The 21,289-nt window shown below is 46.2% G+C and overlaps 1 protein-coding gene across 2 annotated transcripts in view; it reads right to left on the bottom strand.

Annotated features, from left to right (window-relative positions):
* The window catches only part of DOCK5 (dedicator of cytokinesis 5), a 220,895-nt gene that overhangs the window by 54,842 nt on the left and 144,764 nt on the right, over positions 1-21,289 (bottom strand). For both annotated transcript variants that reach the window (XM_042934539.1, XM_042934538.1), the window contains exons 23-30: positions 19,364-19,475; positions 18,628-18,698; positions 17,938-18,044; positions 15,466-15,602; positions 10,394-10,489; positions 6,283-6,381; positions 2,296-2,390; positions 947-1,025 (exon numbers count right to left, since the gene is read on the bottom strand). In XM_042934539.1, coding sequence (XP_042790473.1) covers positions 947-1,025; positions 2,296-2,390; positions 6,283-6,381; positions 10,394-10,489; positions 15,466-15,602; positions 17,938-18,044; positions 18,628-18,698; positions 19,364-19,475 — 796 coding nt within the window. The remainder of the gene's footprint in view (positions 1-946; positions 1,026-2,295; positions 2,391-6,282; positions 6,382-10,393; positions 10,490-15,465; positions 15,603-17,937; positions 18,045-18,627; positions 18,699-19,363; positions 19,476-21,289) is intronic.

Raw genomic sequence — 21,289 nt, forward strand, 5'->3', positions numbered from 1 at the left:
ATATCCACGTATATGTAAATGCACATATAACTTTCTCTTCTTATGAGTCTCCACTTTTAAAGTCTCGCAGTTATAAACGAAGCCCCATGACACAGCAAAAGCATATCACCAACAAAACGTTTGCTGGAATGAGAGCAGGGAACTTGTCTGGCTTCATCAGGGCCTAAAATGGCACCCTGTGCCGTCTAACATTTGTTGGACGAATGAATGAATGAATAAATGAATGAAGATGAAGCTCGCGGGCACCTGCTTTGCTATCATTTTGGATTTTCAAACAAGCACATATAGAAACCTCTCCTTAGAAACCAAATCACTCGTAGGCAGAGAAATATCTGTGTGCCTAGCTGAAAGCCTGAGTATGCATGTATTTGTGTTAACAACGGAAGGTAGGGCTATTTGTCTTTCAATGTTCTTCTTTTTGCTTTGCTATGTTTTCTGCCGTTACTTTTTTTTTTTTTTCTTTTTTTAACCTGTATTACTTTTACGGAAAGAAGAAAAAAAACTCGACTTGACTGTCTGAAGGACGGAGTGACAGGAATGTGCACTTTAGGGAAAGGAGAGAAAAACAAGAAAACTGTTTGCATCTGGAAATGATAGGGGCGCCTGGGTGGCTCAGTCGGTTAAGTGTCCCACTTCAGCTCCGGGCATGATCTCACAGTTCAAGAGTTCGAGCCCCGTGTCGGGCTCTGTGCTGACAGCTCAGAGCCTGGAGCCTGCTTCAGATTCTGTGTCTCTCTCTCTCTCTGCCCCTCACTGACTTGTGTTCTGTCTCTCCCTCTTTCTCTCTCAGAAATAAATATTTTAAAAAGTAAAAAAATATATAAGATCTTTAAAAAAAAAAACAGTAAGAAAATGATAAAATTTGAAGTGACGTTTTCCAAAATGCAACAGTTCTCTTGCTGTGGCTGAGAATTTGAGGAATAATGATGTGAGTAGCCATGCTTACCTGAAGTTCAAAGCTTGTTTGATCCATGAAGAACTTTGTGAGAACCTCAGTAAACTGATTTATAGCACGAAGGAAAACCCTGAGGGAGAAAACACCAGATAAAGAAAGCACCTTTCTGTCTTTAAAACATTTCCCATCTATGTTAAAAACCAAAGCAAACCAAACTTGGGCTCTGCAGCATAAGACATTTACATCTATTGAGGTCATCAGAAACCAACGACAGAGCAGTCTGGAGACGGCACTGTTCAGTTTCTAGAATGGTCTACGAGATCCACTGGGGGCTGCTCCACAATGTAGCCACTTAGGGGTAGAGCTGAGACGTTTAACCAGATCTCCTGAGCCTCAGACAGGGCTCTTGCACTCTACTGTGACACCTGTCTTTCCAAGTCTGGTGATACTGATGCAATTTTTTTTTCTTTAATCTGTACATAGCTAGGAAGGGTTTTTCTAAGAGTTAACAGCTCTTAGAATGATTTACTTTATTTAGTTCTTTTAAAAAATTATGAAATCTTAACATTATATGTATAATATATAATTCTGAAATCTTATTATATATATATATATAAATAAAATTCTGAAACTATGGAAAAAATATATATATATGCAGTTTTTTTGCTTCCATTCCATTGTGGTCCAACAACTGGAAAGCACTGGCTTAAGGTCTGCCTTGAAAGAGAGGGTTTCTGGTCTTAAGAAGTTTGCCACTTGGCGGGGGTCACCTGAGACCTGTGAACAGAACCATGACCCAACAAAGAACACGGAAAATTCTGTGGAGGGGGTGTCAAAGAGTTACGGGGAAATCAAAAGGAAGAGGACGCGACATCCAGGTTGGAAAGGTTTCCTTTGGAGATGGCATTTGAGAAGGACCTTGAGGAACGGGTGGCAGGTTGACAGCCAAAGGTTATGCGGAAGGCACTGGAGGTGGAAGCAGCCGCCCAACGGAAAGCACAGCACATGTTTGGGGACCAGAGAGAGGCCAGTTCGGTTGGAGCGCAGGTTGTGCTACCGAGGGAAATCGTGGAAGACAAGGCTAGAAAAGCAGGAAGACATTCAGGCTGCAGAGGCCCTGAATGTCATGATGATGAGGGTGGTGCAGAGCCACCAAGGGGCACCGGGGGAGAGCCAAGGATGACAGGAGTTGGGCAATGAGGGGACCACACCTGAGCAGAGAGCCTCAGGTGAGAAGTGAGCAAAGAATCAGCAATCCAGAAACAGGAGAATTCTTGCTCTACAGAGCATGGATGGGCCGCAGAGATTTAATAGCACTCTATGGGAGGGCCCATACCTGGTCAAGAAAGCCAAGTAATTCAGAGTCAAATGACTCATGCCCTGCCCTGGGGCTGTCTTACCTGCTCTGTGTCATATTCATGACCATCCAGTCTTTGGCGTAGACATTCTTTCCAATCAGATCCTTGAACATGATAAAAGTTTCCATGAGGAAATCCTGCAGAGAACAAAGGAGCAGTTGTGGAAAAAGCGACCGGAGGGAGTTCCCCATCAGAACACAATGGCCCCAGCCCGAAATTACAGCCTACCTTTTTCATAAGGTTTTCAGGGATCTGACAAGGACAAAACAGTTGTCCACATTTTATAACTGATAAAACTGAGGCCTGTGAAAAAAGTGAAAGACTTAAGGCCGTAGAAACTAGGAAGTGGGAGAGCGGGGAAGACAGCTTGGGGTTTTGGGCCCCAACTTTAGATCCATAATGCCTTAGTCCTCTCCTGCCAAGCGTCGATGGAACAGATCTACCGCACTTAGAATGAATTTACCAACAAGGGTGAGACTGCTGATAACTCTTGAGTCCAATCCTCCTTCATTATTATTAGAACAGAACAAAACCGCTATAAATAAAAAGCAAAGTCAGGATTCTTCCTATTCCAGGAATGTTCCCATGGGTAGCTTGGGGGGAAGGGTCCTAAAGGGCCCTTAAAAAGAGATGGCAGCCGCGCCCTGCAATGATGGTAATAACTAATAACGAAAGAACACAGAGCACGATGTCTGAAAAAGAGCTCTTCTACTCAAAGGGCGGGGGGGTGGGGCTGGGAGCAAAATTCAGCTTAGGAATAGAACGACTCGAGCTAAAATTCAAAGCTAAAAAGTTTTGCAAGCTTTGTATTTATTAGTTGGTTAAATTTAGATATTTTCCACTCGGATTCCTGAGATGAGAATCCGGGCCAATTCCTCCGGCACCAACCGCACAGTTGTATCTTTTGAGTTAACATCACGCAGCAGGAGGCTCGCAGTGGTGGGGAAGCAGGCGGCCTGGGCTCCATTTGTAAGGATGTTCCTCCGGGACGGAGGGGCAGGGTGGCTAACTTCCGGCCACACAGCACAGGAGGGGGAACGGTTCTGGCTCTGAGGTCTGGGCTACCCTTGAACCTTCCTTTGGCTCAACGGAGAGTCAAACTTTTCTATCCTCGGTTCTCAAATCATAGACATATTTCCTGAGTTTTAAAATTCGTCATACATTTAAAAAAATTTTTTTTTAATGTTCATTTATTTTGAGAGACAAAGAGAGAGAGACAGAGTGTGAGTGGGCGAGGTGTGGAGAGAGACAGAGAGGGAGATACAGAATCCGAAGCAGGCTCCAGGCTCTGAGCGGTCAGCACAGAGCCCGACGTGGGGCTCGAACTCATGAACTGTGAGATCATGACACTCAACCGACTGAGCCGAAGTCGGACACTCAACCGACTGAGCCACCCAGGTGCCCCTCTTCATCATACATTTTAAGCGTGCCCACAACGCATTAACTAGTCTATTAACTCCTTCTCTCAAATCAGTATGAATTCATGGTGTGTGAAGAAAGGATTAAGTTTAAATGCCAGTCATCCACTTATAAATCAAAAATTTTTTAGGGGTACTTGGGTGGCTCAGTCGGTTGAGTATTCAACTTCGGCTCAGGTCACGATCTCATAGTTTGTGAGTTTGAGCCCCACACTGGGCTTGCCGCTGTCAGCGTAGCTTTGGATCTTCTCTCCCCCACCCCGCCCCCTGCCCCTGCCCACCTCTCTGTGCCTCTTCCCCACTTGTGCTCTTTCAAAAATAAATAAATCTTAAAAAAATTTTTTTTCATTTTAATTTTTCATTTCAGAGAGAGAGAGAGAGAGAGAGCACACAGGGGAGGTGGGGCAGAGGGAAGGAGGGCGAGAAGGAGGGGGAGGAAGGGAGGGAGAAGGAGAGAGAGAGAAAGAGAAACAGAGACAGAGAATTTTAAGGAGGCTCCACACTCAGCGTGGAGCTGGATGTGGGGCTCGATCTTGTGACTGAAAGATCATTGTATGCTCAACCAACTGAGCCACCCAAGATGTCCCCAGTTATCCACTTCCGATGCTGATTCCACATTCAACTCTTGGTAATCTAAATTAATTGTAAACAGTGACAGTATAATATAATAAAGACAACTCATAGATTATTCTAGATCTCACTTTATCTCCCATTTCCCAAAGTCTTCCAAGTGATTTCCTCAGAAGGTAGCAGGAGGAAGGGAAAGGAGAGTCCCTTGGACATCAAAAGGCGTAGCTGTCCCTTGCAGGCTTACCCCTGATGACTATAGTTCTCTCATGGGGATAAGAATCCTCCTTTAGTTAAACAACACAGAGGGAAGAGCTTACCATTGTTCTAGAAAACACAAGTCAAACCTGTTCTTTCGCCTACTTAATAGAACCAAATTGTCAAGAGCCTGAATTTACTAGAACTTCCCTTGTTCTACCTGCTTTCTGAGGGAAATTTTTAGCGTCACTAAACTATTTTTATGTCAACTTTATCTTATATGACAATAATAATAATAAAGTCACTATTATAGCGAGTCCTCATAGTCATAAACTACATGCCAAGCACAAAGCTAGGTAATTCCCAGGTGTGGACTCAATCAGTGCTCCTTTACATTAACCCTCGACATAGGTACTAGCTTTACAGATGAAGAAACCGAGCTTTAGTGACATTTAATAGCTGGCCCAAAATTTCATAGAAGGAAGTAAAATAGCCAGAATTCAAACCCAGATTTGGATGCTCTAAAGCCTGTGTTGTTTTTCGTTTTTGTTTTTTTTCATGTTTGTTTATTTTTGAGAGATGGAGAGACCGAGCGTGAGCGGGAGAGGGGCAGAGAGAGAGAGGGAGACACAGAATCCGGGGCAGGCTCCGGGCTCCGAGCTGTCGGCACAGAGCCCGACGCGGGGCTCGAACTCACGAACCGTGGGATCATGACCTGAGCCGAAGTTGGACATTTGACCGACTGAGCCACCCAGGCGCCCCTAAAGCCTGTGTTCTTAAACCCACTACACCATCTGCCTCCATCGTTCCCCTGCCTTCCTCTCGTCCTAACTCCCTCTGCAGCCACACCTGCCTAACGCTATGGGCCTCTGTACGCTATGGGCCGGCTGGCAGAGTACGGCCTAAGAGGAGGCTCATGGCAGCCTCCAGATGAAGTGACATAGTTTATCCCTGAATCTACTACTCCTGCCACTGCACCGCACTTTCTGTGCAGTTCCTTGTGTGGTTTTCCATCGTGCGGGCCTCACAGAAAGGAAGTCGATTGGCCGAGAAAGAGCTAGATATCGTTGGGTGTACGGACCACAGACTACGAGTATAACAGAGACAGAGAGTAGACAATGTAGAGCCTAGACTACAGCACTGATCGTGAGAGACTGTCCGCCGCAAGGACGTGGGCAACGGGACACTGGGTTACTGACCCCGCCGTGTCCAGCCCACCGCTTTACAAGATTAAGGCGACACGTTCAGGGATGTTTGAACGGCCACTGACAGTTGCCTCCAGGGAAGGATCCTGGGGAAGCAGCAACCTTCGGCGGCCTGCTAAACAGTAATCGCGAGAACGGTTTTCTCGCTGAAAACAAAAGAGAATGGAATGTTTTCAGCTTAGGATACCTTGTCGACATTCTAAGGGGCAAGTATTCCCCTTCTTGTCTCCCTTTCCAGGAAGTACTGGAAATGATGGCAGCAGGCACATCACAGACACAGTGCTGTGCACGTCTTTGCCTCCTAGAATCCTTCCGAGGGCGTGACCGCTGTCCCTGAAGATGAGGTACTCCTCTCTTCTGAGAGCAAAAAGGATCTTTTACATGTTTCTAGATAAGGGTTCTCTCCAAATCCAAGAGACTTGGGAGGCTGAGTGAGGGCTTCCTGGGACATGTTTTGTAGTCCCCAGAACCTATCACAGACAGAAAGTGAGAATCCACCCTTTCCTTTCTGTCATCGCCGTGGACAGACATGCAGCACTGGAGGTAGGTGGGAAGGGAATCAGTGTGGGTTATCGTCTGGGTGTGCGTGCGCCGAATATAAGAAGTCTTAAAGTTACCAGGCCCCGATGAAGACAACTTACAATGATGTCTTGTCTGGTTTTGAAAGTGCTGATATAGTGGCTGTAGTGGCTGTCGTCCATTTGCTGCAGAATCGCAATCATACAGGCCACAAAACCCCCCTGGAAGGAGAGAAGAAACACAAATCCAGAAGCCTTAGGCCACCGAGTTACCAAAACTTTGGTTTTCACCACCCAGTTACCGGAAAACAGGGACCCTACCAAACTGGCAACATTCTGCGCCCCGACGGTCTACAAGGCACACGCTTTGCTGTTGCTGCTGAAAATGATCTCCTTCCAGGTTTCAGTTAAGGAATGTGGAGGGCTTCACTCATCCCTTTACTAGTATGGCTTGTAGAGAGACCTGTAGGTCGACGGACACTGACTCTAAGATCTCAGCTAGATGACTAGTTACAATACAAACAACCTGGGGACCCTGGGTTGCTTTTTGAGACAGAGAGAGTTGTAGTCCATTCAGAAATGTGTGAAATGGCACAAATCTGACTGTGGAGGGATGCAAGGAGGAAAAAGAGATCGTAAAACTGAGAGTGGATGAGCAGAGAGGGAAATGAATGCTCCCGGTCTTTCCAGCTCCAGAATCTTTCAGTTACTTCTGGCATGTTATGCACGTGTGATTATGGACGTGCTAGGGAGAAAGGGACTGAATAGCTTAATATTTTTGTCAATTTATATGTATATTTAAATTTTTTTTTAACATTTGTTTATTTTTGAAGGACAGAGACAGAGCACTAGTAGGGGAGGGGCAGAGAGAGAGAGGGAGACACAGACTCTGAAGCAGACTCCAGGCTTGAGCTGTCAGCACAGAGCCCGATGTGGGGCTCGAACTCACCAGCCGTGAGATCATGACTTGAGCCGAAGTCGGAGACACAACCGACTGAGCCACCCAGGTGCCCCATACTATAATTTTTTAAAGTATACACTAATTTATGTTTTCTTCTAGCTGCTTTAGTGTTTACTTTTTTTTACGCTGACCTTTCATTCCATCTGATGTTGATTTTGGTTATAGCATGAAATAAAGTCAAATTTTTTTCCACGTTGTTCATAGATTTTCCAAGTAACATTTATTAAAAATCTCCACTTTCCTAGAAACGGGAACCCTCTTGCACTGTTGGTGGGAATGCAAATTGGTGCAGCCACTCTGGAAAACACTGTGGAGGTTCCTCAAAAAAATTAAAAATAGATCTACCCTATGACCCAGTAATAACACTGCTAAGAATTTACCCAAGGGATACAGGAGTGCTGATGCATAGGGGCACTTGTACCCCAATGTTTATAGCAGCACTCTCAACGATAGCCAAATTATGGAAAGAGCCTAAATGTCCATCAACCGATAAATGGATAAAGAAATTGTGGTTTATATACACAATGGAGTACTATGTGGCAATGAGAAAGAACGAAATATGGCCCTTTGCAGCAACGTGGATGGAACAGGAGAGTGTGATGCTAAGTGAAATAAGCCATACTGAGAAAGACAGATACCATATGGTTTCACTCTTATGTGGATCCTGAGAAACGTAACAGAAACCCATGGGGGAGGGGAAGGAAAAAAAAAAAAAAGAGGTTAGAGTGGGAGAGAGCCAAAGCATAAGAGACTCTTAAAAACTGAGAACAAACTGAGGGTTGATGGGGGGGGGGGGGGGTGGGAGGGAGGGGAGGGTGGGTGATGGGTATTGAGGAGGGCACCTTTTGGGATGAGCCCTGGGTGTTGTATGGAAACCGATTTGACAATAAATTTCATATATTGAGAAAATAAATAAATAAATAATTTAAAAAATTTAAAAAAATAAATAAAAAATAAAAAACTTTGAATTCATGGTCAAAAAAAAAATCTCCCCTTTCCTTATTAAAATAATAGAATTGTCATATAATCTGAAGTCTCCTTTTAAATGCTCTCAGTTTTGTTCTGTTGATGTATGTACTCTATTCTATGAGTCCAACACTATTTTTATTGTAGCATTATGTTTTCAAATCTGACAGCACAGTCCCCTCCACTCTTACTTCTATGTGGCTCTTCATTTACGTGTGTCTTGTATTTATTTACTTTTTAAAAAGTTTTTACTTATTTGTTCATATAATGTGGGGCTCAAACTCATGGCCCCGAGATGCAGAGTTGTATACTCTTCTGACTGAGCCAGCCAGGCGCCCCGTCTGGTTTTATTTTCACTCTCATATTTTTGCGACTAAATTAAATGAGATTTTTTTCCTTTATAATCCCTCAATAGGTACCGTTGTTATAAGAAAGGCCGCTGAATATTATCTGTTTATTCTGAAACCGGTTAGTTTAAGAAGTTGTTTGTGACTTCTGTTAAAACTTTGTGAAGGTTCCCGGGTTTCCTAGGAATAGCAAGAGCAGAAGAGAACTATCTCACTGCTAAAGAAGGCTGAAGAGCTACATTTAAATTACGACATCTTAAGTATTACCTGAAAACCAATATATCATTTCCTGAACAACTGCCTTTCTTTATATGTTCTTCACATATGTGGCAGCAATGGCGTGGCAAGAACAATTAATTACCAATTAATACCTTAGTGCAAGCCCTGGATCCTTAATTAATTACCGATTAATACCTTAGTGCAAGACCTTAGTGCAAGACGTGGATCCTGTTTCGGATCGCCTTGAGTCTTAATCTTAGCAGGCACGTCTCTGTATCCCTATCTGGACCAGCTCTGTCGCCAAAGCTGAAGCTTACAAGGGACATCTTAAGGTTTCTGCCTTGGCCACTGCTTCTGCCTGAAAGGCCCCTCCCCACACCTTCACACTCCCCCTCCCCCCCCAACCTTCTCCAAGTCTTTGTTCAAATTTTCCCTTCTCAGGAAAATCTTATACGTTTTTTTAAGTTTATTGATTTTGAAAGAGACAGAGACAGGGCAAGCAGGGGAGGGGCAGAGAGTGAGGAGGAGAGAGAGAAAATCCCAGCAGTGTCCGCACTGCCAGTGAAGAACCCGGGGCAGGGCTCAAACTCATGAAACCGAGAGATCATGACCTGAGCCTATATCCAGGGTTGGACATTCAACCGACTGAGCCACCCAGGAGCTCCTCAGGCAGGTTTCTTAAGCTCTCTCTGCAATGCTTCCTGATTTGAAAAATGGAGCTAATGACAGAACCACCCTGTAGGAGGTGTGTGAGGTTTCAGTGACACGTAAAGTGCTTAAAATAACTTCTGGCAGGTAAAAAAAAAAAAAAAAAAAAAAAAAAAAACTAGCTGAAGTGGCACCTGGGTGGCTCCGTCGGTGAAGCGTGTGACTTCAGCTCAGGTCGTGATCTCACTGGTCGTGGGTTCGAGCCCCGTGTTCGGCTCTGTGCTGACAGCTCGGAGCCTGGAGCCTGCTTCGGATTCTGTGCCTCCCCCTCTCTCTCTGCCCCTCCCCCACTCACTCGGTCTCTCAAAAATAAACAAATGTTAAAAACTTGAAAAAAAAAAACAGCTAATGACCACTTCTATTAATTATCACTCCTGCGGGAAGTACTAAATAGTGTTACTATTATCACCCCAATAAGGGTCGATCCAGACGGCGCATGCATATCACATACTGAGACTTAGAACACAACTGCTTGCGATAACAGAGGAAGCAGTGAACGCAGCCACCAAAACCCTTCATCGTCTGCTCACCAAGGTTTAGGTTTTCCTTAAATGAAATATTAAACAAATATTCAAAGAGTATGAGCTCAAATGGGGGCTGAGTTTGCCTACCCAGGGTGCTCACTGAGTCAGTATCTGCTGGAACGTATTGCAACAGGCTCTGTCTCATCGCTGATATGAGCATCGTTCCTCTAGAACGGACCTGCACTGTCGGGTTTACAGGGTCGCCAACAATGCTCCCCCATTGCCCTCCCTCCTCCCCCACTCCTGCTGGATCATTTTCCCTCAAGAGAAAAATCAGTGTTGGAATCAAGATCCGCTGGCAGTTAGAACAAGGTCACCCTTGTGTGACCTTGTGAGGTTCTAGAGCCCCCCCAGTTTCCTCAGGGCACACGGCGTGCAGGCACAGCCTGTGACCCGTGAGAGGGGTCTGTGGGAATCCGGCCCCAAGACACTGGTCCAGAAGACCCCCAAATGGCAGGTGAGACACTGAGAAGCGGCAGCGGTGGCGGGTCCCCTGTAGCGACACTCACGATCTGCGGAGACTGGCGGCTCATCCCGATCACGGTCCTGTTGATCCTTCTCAGCAGCCGTTCCATGATCAGCTGGACGTGCATCGCCGTGGGGCCCTGAGGGGGAAACACAGGAATCGACACCAACTTCTTCCGACTCAGCTTCACTTCTCCTGCAAAGAACCTTGGACAAGTGAGTTTTCTCTTTAAATCTCATTCCGGCTCTTCCCTGCAAAGTAATCTCTTGTTCGAAAAGGGAAAAAGAATCTCACAGAATGATAGACACTGCTACTCAGGAATCCGATGAAAATGATCGGGTGTAACATTTCAAAGATGAGCCTCGGGAGGCCAGGGAAGGACGCCCCCCCAACAGCCCAGATCGTCCGCGCACTCTAAGATCAAGGGGGCCACCAACTCCACGTAGTTCTGGGAGGAAAACCCCTGGCATGAGATCTCAGTCCTGACACTGAGCACATTGGGTAGCCCAGGACAACGAGGCACATGCATGGGAAGTAAAAGGCAAAAATTCAAAGTTCTTGCCACCTTCTGTGTAGGAGGAAAAACACTAAGAAATTCAAGTCAAGGAGACTGCTATTGACTGAATGTTTGTGTTCAGAAGTCATACGCTAGGGTTGGGGCGCCTGGCTGGCTCAGCTGATTAAGTGTCTGACTCTCGATTTTAGCTCAGGTCGTGATCTACAGTTTGTGAGTTCAAGCCCTGCATCACGCTCTGCGCTGACAGTGCGGAGGCTGCTTGGGATTCTCTCTCTTCCTCTCTCTGTCCTTTCTCTCCCCCCCAAATAAATAAATACTTTATTAAAACGAAACAAAACAAAAAAGCCATATGCTGGGGGTGCCTGGCGGGCTCAGTCAATAGAGCATGTGACTCTTGATCTCAGGGTCGTGAGTTCAAGCCTCATGTTGGGCACAGAGATTACTTAAAAAAAATTTTTGTTTGTTTGTTTTTTTTTTTTAAATTTTTTTTTTTTCAACGTTTTTTATTTATTTTTGGGACAGAGAGAGACAGAGCATGAACGGGGGAGGGGCAGAGAGAGAGGGAGACACAGAATCGGAAACAGGCTCCAGGCTCCGAGCCATCAGCCCAGAGCCTGACGCGGGGCTCGAACTCACGGACCGCGAGATCGTGACCTGGCTGAAGTCGGACGCTTAACCGACTGCGCCATCCAGGCGCCCCTTTGTTTGTTTGTTTTAATTAAAACAACCCACAAAAGTCATGTGCTGGTGCTCTAAACCCTCATGTGATGGTACATAGACATGGGCTTTGGGGAGGCAAGTATGACCGGAAGGCATGGCCCTGATCTTGTAAGGAGAGACACCAGACAGATTGTTTTTTCTCTCTACACACACACACTGAGGAAAGGCCGTGTGAGGACAGAGAGCAAGGAGCTGTTTTCACGCCAGGAGGGGGGGGTCCTCCCCAGGAATCCTACCGCACCGGCCCCCTGACTTTGGACTTGCCATCTCCAGAACCATGAGAAATAAATGTCTGTTGGTCGAGCCCCCGTCTGTGGTGTTTTGGCAGAAGGAGTAGACCCACCCAGGGACTCAATACTTTGATTCTGTCACATGTGACTCTGGGCAATCATTTACCTTTACTGAACTTCCGTGTTCCCGCATGGAAGAAAAAAAAGAACAGATTCCCTACAGGCGTTAGGTGGATTGGTGGGCACAGCAAACAGCACCTCACAGACACGTGTTCTTACTTTTCCTTTCTTCTTTTTTTGTGATTTGATGTTCTACTCATTCGGCTCTACCTTAGCAATATTCAGCTTGTCTTTACAGAGCCTTTATCCTCGTGATAGATATTCCGAAACCCCCGGCTATTGCTTCAAATAGCCAAATCACTGCAATATATAGTTTTATTAAAATACCAAGTATTCCTAGTGTCCCTTTCATACCTCCCTTCTCTCCTTCTTTGTTTGTATTATATATTCACTTGCTTCCCATTTCTTTGAATGAAAACGATCCGGAAAACCTCCCTCTCTATTGAAACCGCTTTCTCCTCTATTTATGTAACGAGACCACACCGCAGACCCAGCTTGGTGCGTTGAATCCCGTGCCAGCCGCGGGTGGAGGTCGGAAAAGGAATCAGACGTTCTCTGACCAGGAGGGCTGGGGCTTAAAGATAAATGAGCAAAACGTACGGATCCTCGTAGAAGGTCCGCTCTGCTCAACTGCCGATCACATGGAAACCTTGTAAAATAACACAAATAAATAAACACGTAGGAGGTCAACTCCGCGAGGGCCGGCTACTCGCTTCTCTCGTTCACTGCTACACGCTTACTTACATCCATCACAGTGCCCGGAGCACGGGAGCTGTTTAAGACGTGCCTGTGACCTGAATCACAACTGCAGGGCTTTACACAAGATGTAAGGAGGGCATGAAGGGATGTAGCGGAGTGGGGGACTCTGGGCAGGGCTGCCCTGGGAAAACCGCATGGGGTGTTACTACAGCTGGACTTTGAAGCATATGGACAGTTTGCAGATCTAGCTTCGGGACAAGAGGAATCCTGGATGACTAAAAAAAAAAAGGCAGAGGAATACATGTCAGTAATTAGAGCCTGGAATTAACTGAGGAGATGAGAAGGTGTGGGAAGACAGATACAGTTAGTTTGTACACGTTTGTACATTTACATACAAAGGTGTATAAACGATGGTGGGCGATAAAACCATATCATCGTCACCAAAAAAAAACAAAAGATTGAATTTACTACTTTAGCAGAGCTCTAAGATCAATAATTGTGAACACTTTTCCTCATTACAGGGAACCTTATCAGGAAGACCAAAAAAAAAAAAAACAAAATTTTTTTTCAAGTCAATTAAATCAGCACAAGATGTTAATATATTCAAGTCATTTCCAAAGAGTCCTTCTACATGATAAGAAGGTAGGTAAAGATACTGTATTAAAAAAACAAAACAAGGGGGACCTGGGTCGCTCACTTGGTTAAGCAACCGACTCTTGATTTCAGCTCAGTTCATGATCTGAAGGGGATTGAGCCCCGCACACAGAGTGTGGAGGCTGCTTGAGATTCTCTCTCTCCCTCTCCTTCTGCCCCTCTCCCGCTTGCTCTCTCTCTCAAAGTAAATAAATAAACTCTAAAAAACAAACAAACAAAAAAACCCCAAAAAACCCCAAAACAACAAAAACAAACAAACAAAAAAACTGGGTTAGAAGTGGAAGAGATCAAGAGGTCTAAGAGGTCATCTGGAACCATCCCGACATGTTATGGAACAGAAAACTGACGTGCCTGCAGATTTGCCTAAAGATAAAGAGTTACACGTGTGGGGCACCTGGGTGGTTCAGTTGGTTAAGTGTCAGCCAGACTTCAGCTCAGGTCATGATCTCACAGTTCATGAGTTCAAGCCCCGCATTGGGTTCTGTGCTGACAGCTCAGAACTTGGAGCCTGCTTCGGATTCTGTCTCCCCCTCTTTCTCTGCTCCTCCCCGGCTCATACTCTGTCTCTCTCTCTCTCTCACACACAAATAAACATTAAAAAAAAAAAAGAAAGGGGCGCCTGGGTGGCTTGGTCGGTTAAGCATCCAACTTCGGCTCAGGTCATGATCTCACGGTCCGTGAGTTCGAGCCCCGCGTCGGGCTCTGTGCTGACAGCTCAGAGCCTGGAGCCTGTTTCAGATTCTGTGTCTCCCTCTCTCTGACCCTCCCCTGTTCATGCTGTCTCTCTCTGTCTCAAAAATAAATAAAGGTTAAAAAAAAAAAAAAAAAAAAAAAAAGAAAGAAAGAAAGAAAGAAAGAAAGAAAGAAAGAAAGAAAAGAACTACATGTGCTGACGCTGAAACCAGAAAAGAAGCCAGAAAAGAAGCAGCCTGATTCCCATGTTTCCAATCAACTCTGGATCATATAGATACACTTCTAGAACACCGGAGCTCTGCCTAAACCAAAGCCCCCAGTACACTCACTGTCGCCAACTACAGCTTTGAGCTTCATTTTAGTATTTTGATGACTGAGTCATAAAAGTTACTTTTTGAACATATTATTATCACGATACGGTTGGTCACATTATTTATGTGTTGTAAAATACCTGGTTAGGAATCCAATCACAAAATTCCTTGGGGAAACCTATTGTGTTTTATGTGGTTTCTAGAAACCCATTTAAGAACAAAGGAGCAGGGGCGTGACCTATAATTAGTATCAGATAAATAGTACAAACAGTGAGGTGGGTTGAGGGTGGGGTTAGGTAGAGAAGGCAAGGGCGTCGTCCGGGACCTCTGTGGCTGAGGCGTGAATTAGCAGAAATGCAGGCGTGCCCGTGGCCATCCTGGGGTTGACTTTGAAAGGCGAGCTAAGAATTCTGCTACGGGAAAAGGGACAGAGTGTTCTTCAATTCCTTTAGCAGAACCTAACCTAAAGATATTGGTAAGAGGACGGGCTTCGGCAAAGCCAAGAGCGTTTTCCCTGCTCTATAGGAACACTGGCGCCACGTAGCCATCGCGGGGGGTGGGGAGTAAGGTTTGTGCTCAACCGAACACACTCTGCTAACTTCTGCGGCCTCTTTAGAGGAGGCCATGGCTGGGCTAAGGGCTGTGCTATCTCTAGAACATGGTAAATCCAGGCAGATGCAGCCCCAGGGTTTCGGGGAGTAGGGATGCCTAGGTCACAGAGGAGATGCAAGAGAAGAAAGTGCACTGTGGCCACTAGGCCCCAAAAAGGAAGGATCAGTGTGAGGACATTAAACTGAGAATGGCTCAGAAGCTCAGGAATGTCTACAATACGCCTGGAGGGCCGAGGTTTCTGCTGAAAACATCTAAACAGGGCTCCGGTTCTTCGAAGTCCCCTCAGGGATCTCCACCGGCGACAAGCCTGGAGAAGCAGTGGCAGCTGGCGCGAGCAGTAAGCGGACTCTCCTGGACCTCGATGTGCGGAGAAGGCTCTAGCGAGCAGCAGCCTCTCCGATCACCCCCAAACCAGCCGCAGCCTGCCCCAGTAGCCAGGCTTCTAAGCCCCCTGGGTGGGGCCCTCAGATAGGGAAGGCCGTGAAGTCCTTCTTGCCCTAGGCGAAGGGACCAGCCTGTGCTGTGGTGTGCATCGGGTGACAGCGACGATTCAACTCACCACATCCTTCCGGTCCAGCACTTCCAGGATGTTGCTCAGAAGCTGAGAGCTGGCCTCATGGTCGGGCTTGCTGGAGTTGTCATCTAACTGGCCGCTGAGCTGGTCGATCAGCAGTGGCAGCAGGACATCTCTGCACTCTGGGAGGGAAGATGCACGCGGCTCACGGGCTGCGGCGGCACCCCCTGAACTGCCCAGCTTCTTGCCTACAACTCCCTGACCCCGCCCCCTCCCCCCACTGCAGCCGCAGCTGACCTCTTGGCTCCACCCAGTGGGGCTTGATTCCCTGCAGGCAGCAGCCTGAAACTTCAGTCCCGTAACTTGATTTTTATTTGTTGATGTTTTTATTTTTTATTTGCTCTGAGGAGGGGGAGGGGCAGGGAGAGAGGGAGAGAGAGAGAGAATCCCAGGCAGGCTCCGCGTTCGGCACAGAGCCTGGCGCAGGACTCCATCCCACAACCGTGAGATCATGACCTGGGCCGAAATCAAGAGCCGGGACGCCTAAGCGACTGAGCCACTCAGGCTCCGCAAGTCCCGTGACTTGATTTTAAAAGCCAAGAAAATTACACCTGTCACGGGTACCTGTGCGAAAACGTTTGAAGTATTCAACAATTTCTTTAGCTTTAATAAAAAAAATGCCAACTTGTTCGTTGAATGCTGAGTCGTATGAAATGAAAAACTTAAGCAAGTTATACTTAATGTTCGAAAGCTTCCACCTAATGGAGAGAATCTGCTCTAAGATTCATATAAATACTGAGTGAGCTTGACTAGTACCTCTCAATGTGTTTTGAGGACATTCGGATCATGTTTTTGCAGGCGCATGCACTTCACAAAATAAGGGCTTATCTTTCTATGATGTCTTTCTTCTGGGATCTTCACTACTATAAAACATTTTTATGGTGAGGCCAGAGATCCTGGCCACAAACGGAAATAACTGTTAACAGTGAGATTACTTCCTCTAACTAGAACCACGCGGTGCATGCTTGCAAAACACCCCATCCTTCTCACATCTCATTTATCCGTTCTGCACGCTTAGCGGCACGGGCGGCGCGGCATGTTAAGATGTTTCACGACATCACATTTTCTACTTAAGAGCATTCACCAGCTTTGCGCACACTTCCAACGGTGTCCTTGCGACAGCTGGAACCGCTAAGCAGAAATCCACAGGGTTGGGAAGTGTCACAGCCGAAAGGGGCTGCTGATATGATATAGCATGGTATGCTATATGATATAGCTGATATATCATAGGTATATGATATAGCTGATATGATATAGCATCTTCCTTCCATGGAGATGGATGCTGACTCACAGGAGGCTCCTCGTGTGGCCAAAGTTACATAACTAGCCCCGGGGCGAGGCCAGGAGGCCTTCCACCGATAACCCACTCCACTTTCCCTGTTTCTGAGGAGTTCTGCGGGTCCTCAGACCCTCCAGGCAACACATGCAACATGGGCTCACCCTCTGGGAGCCCCTGACCTGGGAGTAGTTCCCACAGCTGTCCCTGTTTTGCAAGTCTTGGGTTTTGGGAAAGACCAGCTACTGGACCTCTTCCTCCTCTCAGCTTTGGGACAGGAGCACAGTGATTTAAACTCGGTGGCTGCACTGCCTTCCCTCTACTCACCAAATGAAGAGTATTTCATCCATGTGAGAGTTTTCTCTCCTCCGTGCCCTCTGCCTTTCCAGTCGTATGCTGGTGATCTGGCTCCCCAACTAACAGCCCTCCCCACCGCACCCCACCCCACCCCCAAACCTGTAACTCACAGTGCTTGCCAATTTCTGTGGTATAAATACTTCTACCGTGGTCCATTTTCAGCTCCTCACGTGACATGACAGCACGGAGTTGAGAGAGACCACCTAATATGCTCTCCTGAGCTGGGACAGATGGCCCCAGCACACCCCTGCACTACCGACCCGTGGCTTTCCAGAATACACAGTAAGTACAGGTCGAAGAAGACATATTTGTTTAAAAAGACTGTCTTTCTACTTGCCTGCTACTTTCTGGGGGGTCCATTTTTAGGACAAAGCGCTCTAATTAACAAAATACTGGATTGTTCTCATTAAAAAATGCATGATTCTGGGGGGCGCCTGGGTGCCTCAGTGGGTGAAGCATTAGGTCACAGTCTCGTGGCTTGAGTTCGAGCCCTGCTTCGGGAGAGCTCCAGCCCCACCTTGGGGGAGATTGAACCCTGCTTCTCTCTCTCCCTCTGCCTCTCACTCACGTGCGTGCACCCTCTCTGTCTCAAAAAAAAAAAAAAAAATTAAATTAAATTAAAAATGCATGATTCTGTTCTTTAAGATACTCTTGGAAATACTGAACTGACTTCGTCTTCTTAAAACCGGTTTCTACAGAGGTCCCTAAGTCTTAAAATTCTACTGGCAAGGACATCACTGACATTGAAAAAAAAAAAAAAAATTTGGCTGAAGCAGCAGCAAGCCTGGAGTTTCGGTAAGCAGTAGTTGTTGGTGAACACGTACCCGACTGCCGAAAAAGATTGCTCTCCACTATCTTGGTCATGCAGTTAAGTTTCTGGCGAACTAACTGGTTGTCAGGAATGCTCTGAATGAACTTGCAGAAGAGCATGCTGCAAAAGAAACCCCAGAGGTTGGTATTTGCCCTCCGTCACGCTCAAGGTATCATTACACGATTCCCCTCTACTCTGAGATTTGGGCATGGAGAGTTTGACCTGGAAATCTCTCCCAGACACCCTGAGAGTCTGTCCCTTGGAAGTAAAGGCGAGACTGCATTCCGTGAGTGCTACAGCGCTCAGCCTCGGGGCTGCCTCCGTGTAAACTGTCAGAGGGCGGTCACATCTATCCTGGCTTTGCGGACGTGCCTTAACACTCCTGCACAATCCTTTTCTGGCTGACTTCGCTCCGGTGTCGCTCACCATCTGACTTAGCTGGGATACTTAGGTATGGGGCTGGAAGCATATCATTATGTGCTTTCTTCTGTAGTTAATTTCATGTCTGCGCGTCTTGATTCCCCCAGAGAAAGTGCAAATCTCTCTCAGGGGCAGGCTTTGTGTCTCCTTTTAGATCTTCCACAGCAACGGAGCGCAAAAAGGGGTCAGAAGAATACGAGAACGCGTAAGCAGCCCAGGCCCCAGCCAAGCGGGGAGCTGCTTCTCTGGTAAAGTCCACAAACAAATGTGTTTTGCTATTTACCTGAGCTCAACAGGATCGAACACAAGTTTGACGTCGTTAATTATGCTGGGAAGGTACTTCAGAGCTGCTCCCTGTAAGAAAAAGATACAAAAAGGCAAATTCAGTTGCCAAGCAGAATGAATACAGGATGTACTAGTTAACCCCAGGAAGAAAAGGCTTGGCTCAACATAGGGAACTGGAAACGGATGATCTTGCACTGGAGAAGAGAGCTCAATGTTGCTAGATGTGATCTCCTAAAATCTTTTTCCTTAAAAGTCAGGGGGCGTGGCTTTTTTTTTTTTTTCCTTCTTCATTACCAACAGGCACTATTTGGAATTCATTTTTCTATCTAAGGAGGTAGTTAAAATCTTGACGTCTCCCTCACAAAGTGGCCATAGACAACAAAGAAGAAATAATAAAGCTCAGATCTGGCTCGAACCCACGAAACCATGAGATCATGACCTGAGCCGAAACTGAGAGTCAGACGCTTAACCGACCGAGCCACCCAGGAACTCCTCAAAGGATGGTCTGTCTTTGGCAAACTGCCATTTGAGAATATATTTGAGAACACAAATGTACATAAAAGTTAACACACAGGCTTTTCCCTTAACAGCTTTCTTTAGTCATACTAAAATTCACCAGCTTTCCACGAATTATGATTCACTTTGTTTCTCTCCCACCATGGCCCAGTCTGTGTTGTCACCGAGCATCCTCAGCAACAGCACTGAAAGGGGCACCCGTGCTACACCACGCTGACCTTGATCTTGACAGCTTCCTCCAAAGGCCTGTCCATTAGCGTATTGAAAGCGAAAAACAACTGGCGGATTGAATTATTGAATTCGTCTCCATCTTCGCTTTGGCCGTAAAATCTTAACAAGGGAAAGAGAAAAGCAGTCAGGTTTCCGTCTTTAAAAAGACATGTTCAAAAAGATCTGTTGTCTCAGCAACGCTGGCGGTCCATGCGTCTTCCCCCTTGATAATCCACTTTCCACCTAGGAGATGAGAGGATCCCTGGAAACGTAAGCCAGATTTTACTGCTTCTCCGACTGAAACCCTTCGAGGGTTTCCCATTCCACTTGGGAGGAAATCCAAGCTCCTGACCACGGCTTACCTGGCCCTTCCTCGTTTGTCCTTAGCCTGCCACTCCCCGTTTTCATTCCCATTTTAGTTCCCCTTGCCCCAGCAACACTGGCCTCTCCTGACTCCTCACGCAGGCCCCACAGGACCCTGGCCTTAGCAGTTCCCGCTCCTGCACGCCTCTTCCTGCCCAGGCCGCCTCTCCCGGTTCAGTCTCAACCCAAACACCAACCCCTGGAGAGATCTCCCTCCCTCGCTCCCAGGTTATCATCTCACCAGCCCCTCCCCTGTCAGCCCTTACCTATCCGAATTTATCTTACGCTTTCTTCACTCTGCCTCCTTGGCTTCCGCACAACCCACAAGCACTGTCAGAGCCGGAGCCTTGTTTCATCCCCTGCTAGATCTCCAACACCCAGAGCAACATTTGGCACCCTATGTGCCAGCACTTAAAAAAAGGGGGGCTAATACAAGACCGAGGGATGTAGATGGAGTTCTCAGTGCCCTACGGTGGGCAATTTACCATTTTAATTCTACCCCCATGGAGGTAAACTTCAGCCCGGAAGTGAGCTCAGAAGAGGAACGTAAGCTCTGATGAGGGCAAACAGGGTGGGAGGTGGGGGTGTGGTGACATTTCTTTTGCAGCTCCTGGACAGGGCCAGTAAACTGATGTGTCTATCAGATCTAAGCAGCCAGAGAATGTAGATTTCTAGGCTCTCTTTCTCAGATCAAGTTCTTCCTTAATGAGAAAAAGTCAGGGGGGTGGAGGGGAACAACTATAAACAGGTGCTCAGGGACTAAGTTCAACACAGCAACTCCCTTAGTTAATTTCATGGGTTACTTAACCACACTAATCTTGGCTTTTCCACTGTTCTCTTCCTACATGATGTTGAAAAGGATGGTTTAGATGTGCTGCAACACTGTCAGTCAGGGGTGGCACCCTAGTGAATCATCAGTGGAAAAAATTTCTCAATTTCATAAATTACGGTTTTCTTTCTGTGGTTTTATGATGATTTTCGTTGCTGGACATCAGAGTTCACTGTACAAACTTTCCGATAAGGGAATGCTCCCTCAGTGGGACACTCCAGGCCCTAACTGAATTTGTGGAAATTTAACATAATTGCAAAACACAAGGAACTAGCTATAAAGGAAGCCTGTCTGATGAGAGAGAGAGAGACTAAAGAGATTGTGTATAATCCTGGGTTTGGGTAAACCCTGCTCTCTTCTGCTAGGGAAGGAGGAACTGTCTCTCACCCAGCTGAACTTTTAAGTCATTAAACGTTTTTAAAAAGTATAAGAATGTACAAAACCAATGTAGAAACTTTAAAAAGGCAGAGAGAATAAAAACAGCCTGCTTAAAACCCTCTTACCTACAATTTTATTCCTACTAAAATTTTAGTTTCCGAACCTATTATATTTTTGAAATGGGATCATATTGTACTTATGTCTTATGCCTTAGTTTTATTATTTAAGAACACCGTTATCTTTCCTCATTAACATTTTTTTAAAGGGCTGAATATACATATTTTATCATTCATCTTTGTTCACTAGCTGATGGATTTCTTTCCATCAGATAAATTCTTAGATGGGCTACTAGTAACCAACGTAG

The sequence above is a fragment of the Panthera leo genome, chromosome B1 (genome assembly GCF_018350215.1).
Source record: "Panthera leo isolate Ple1 chromosome B1, P.leo_Ple1_pat1.1, whole genome shotgun sequence".
Taxonomy (NCBI): Eukaryota; Metazoa; Chordata; class Mammalia; order Carnivora; family Felidae; genus Panthera; species Panthera leo.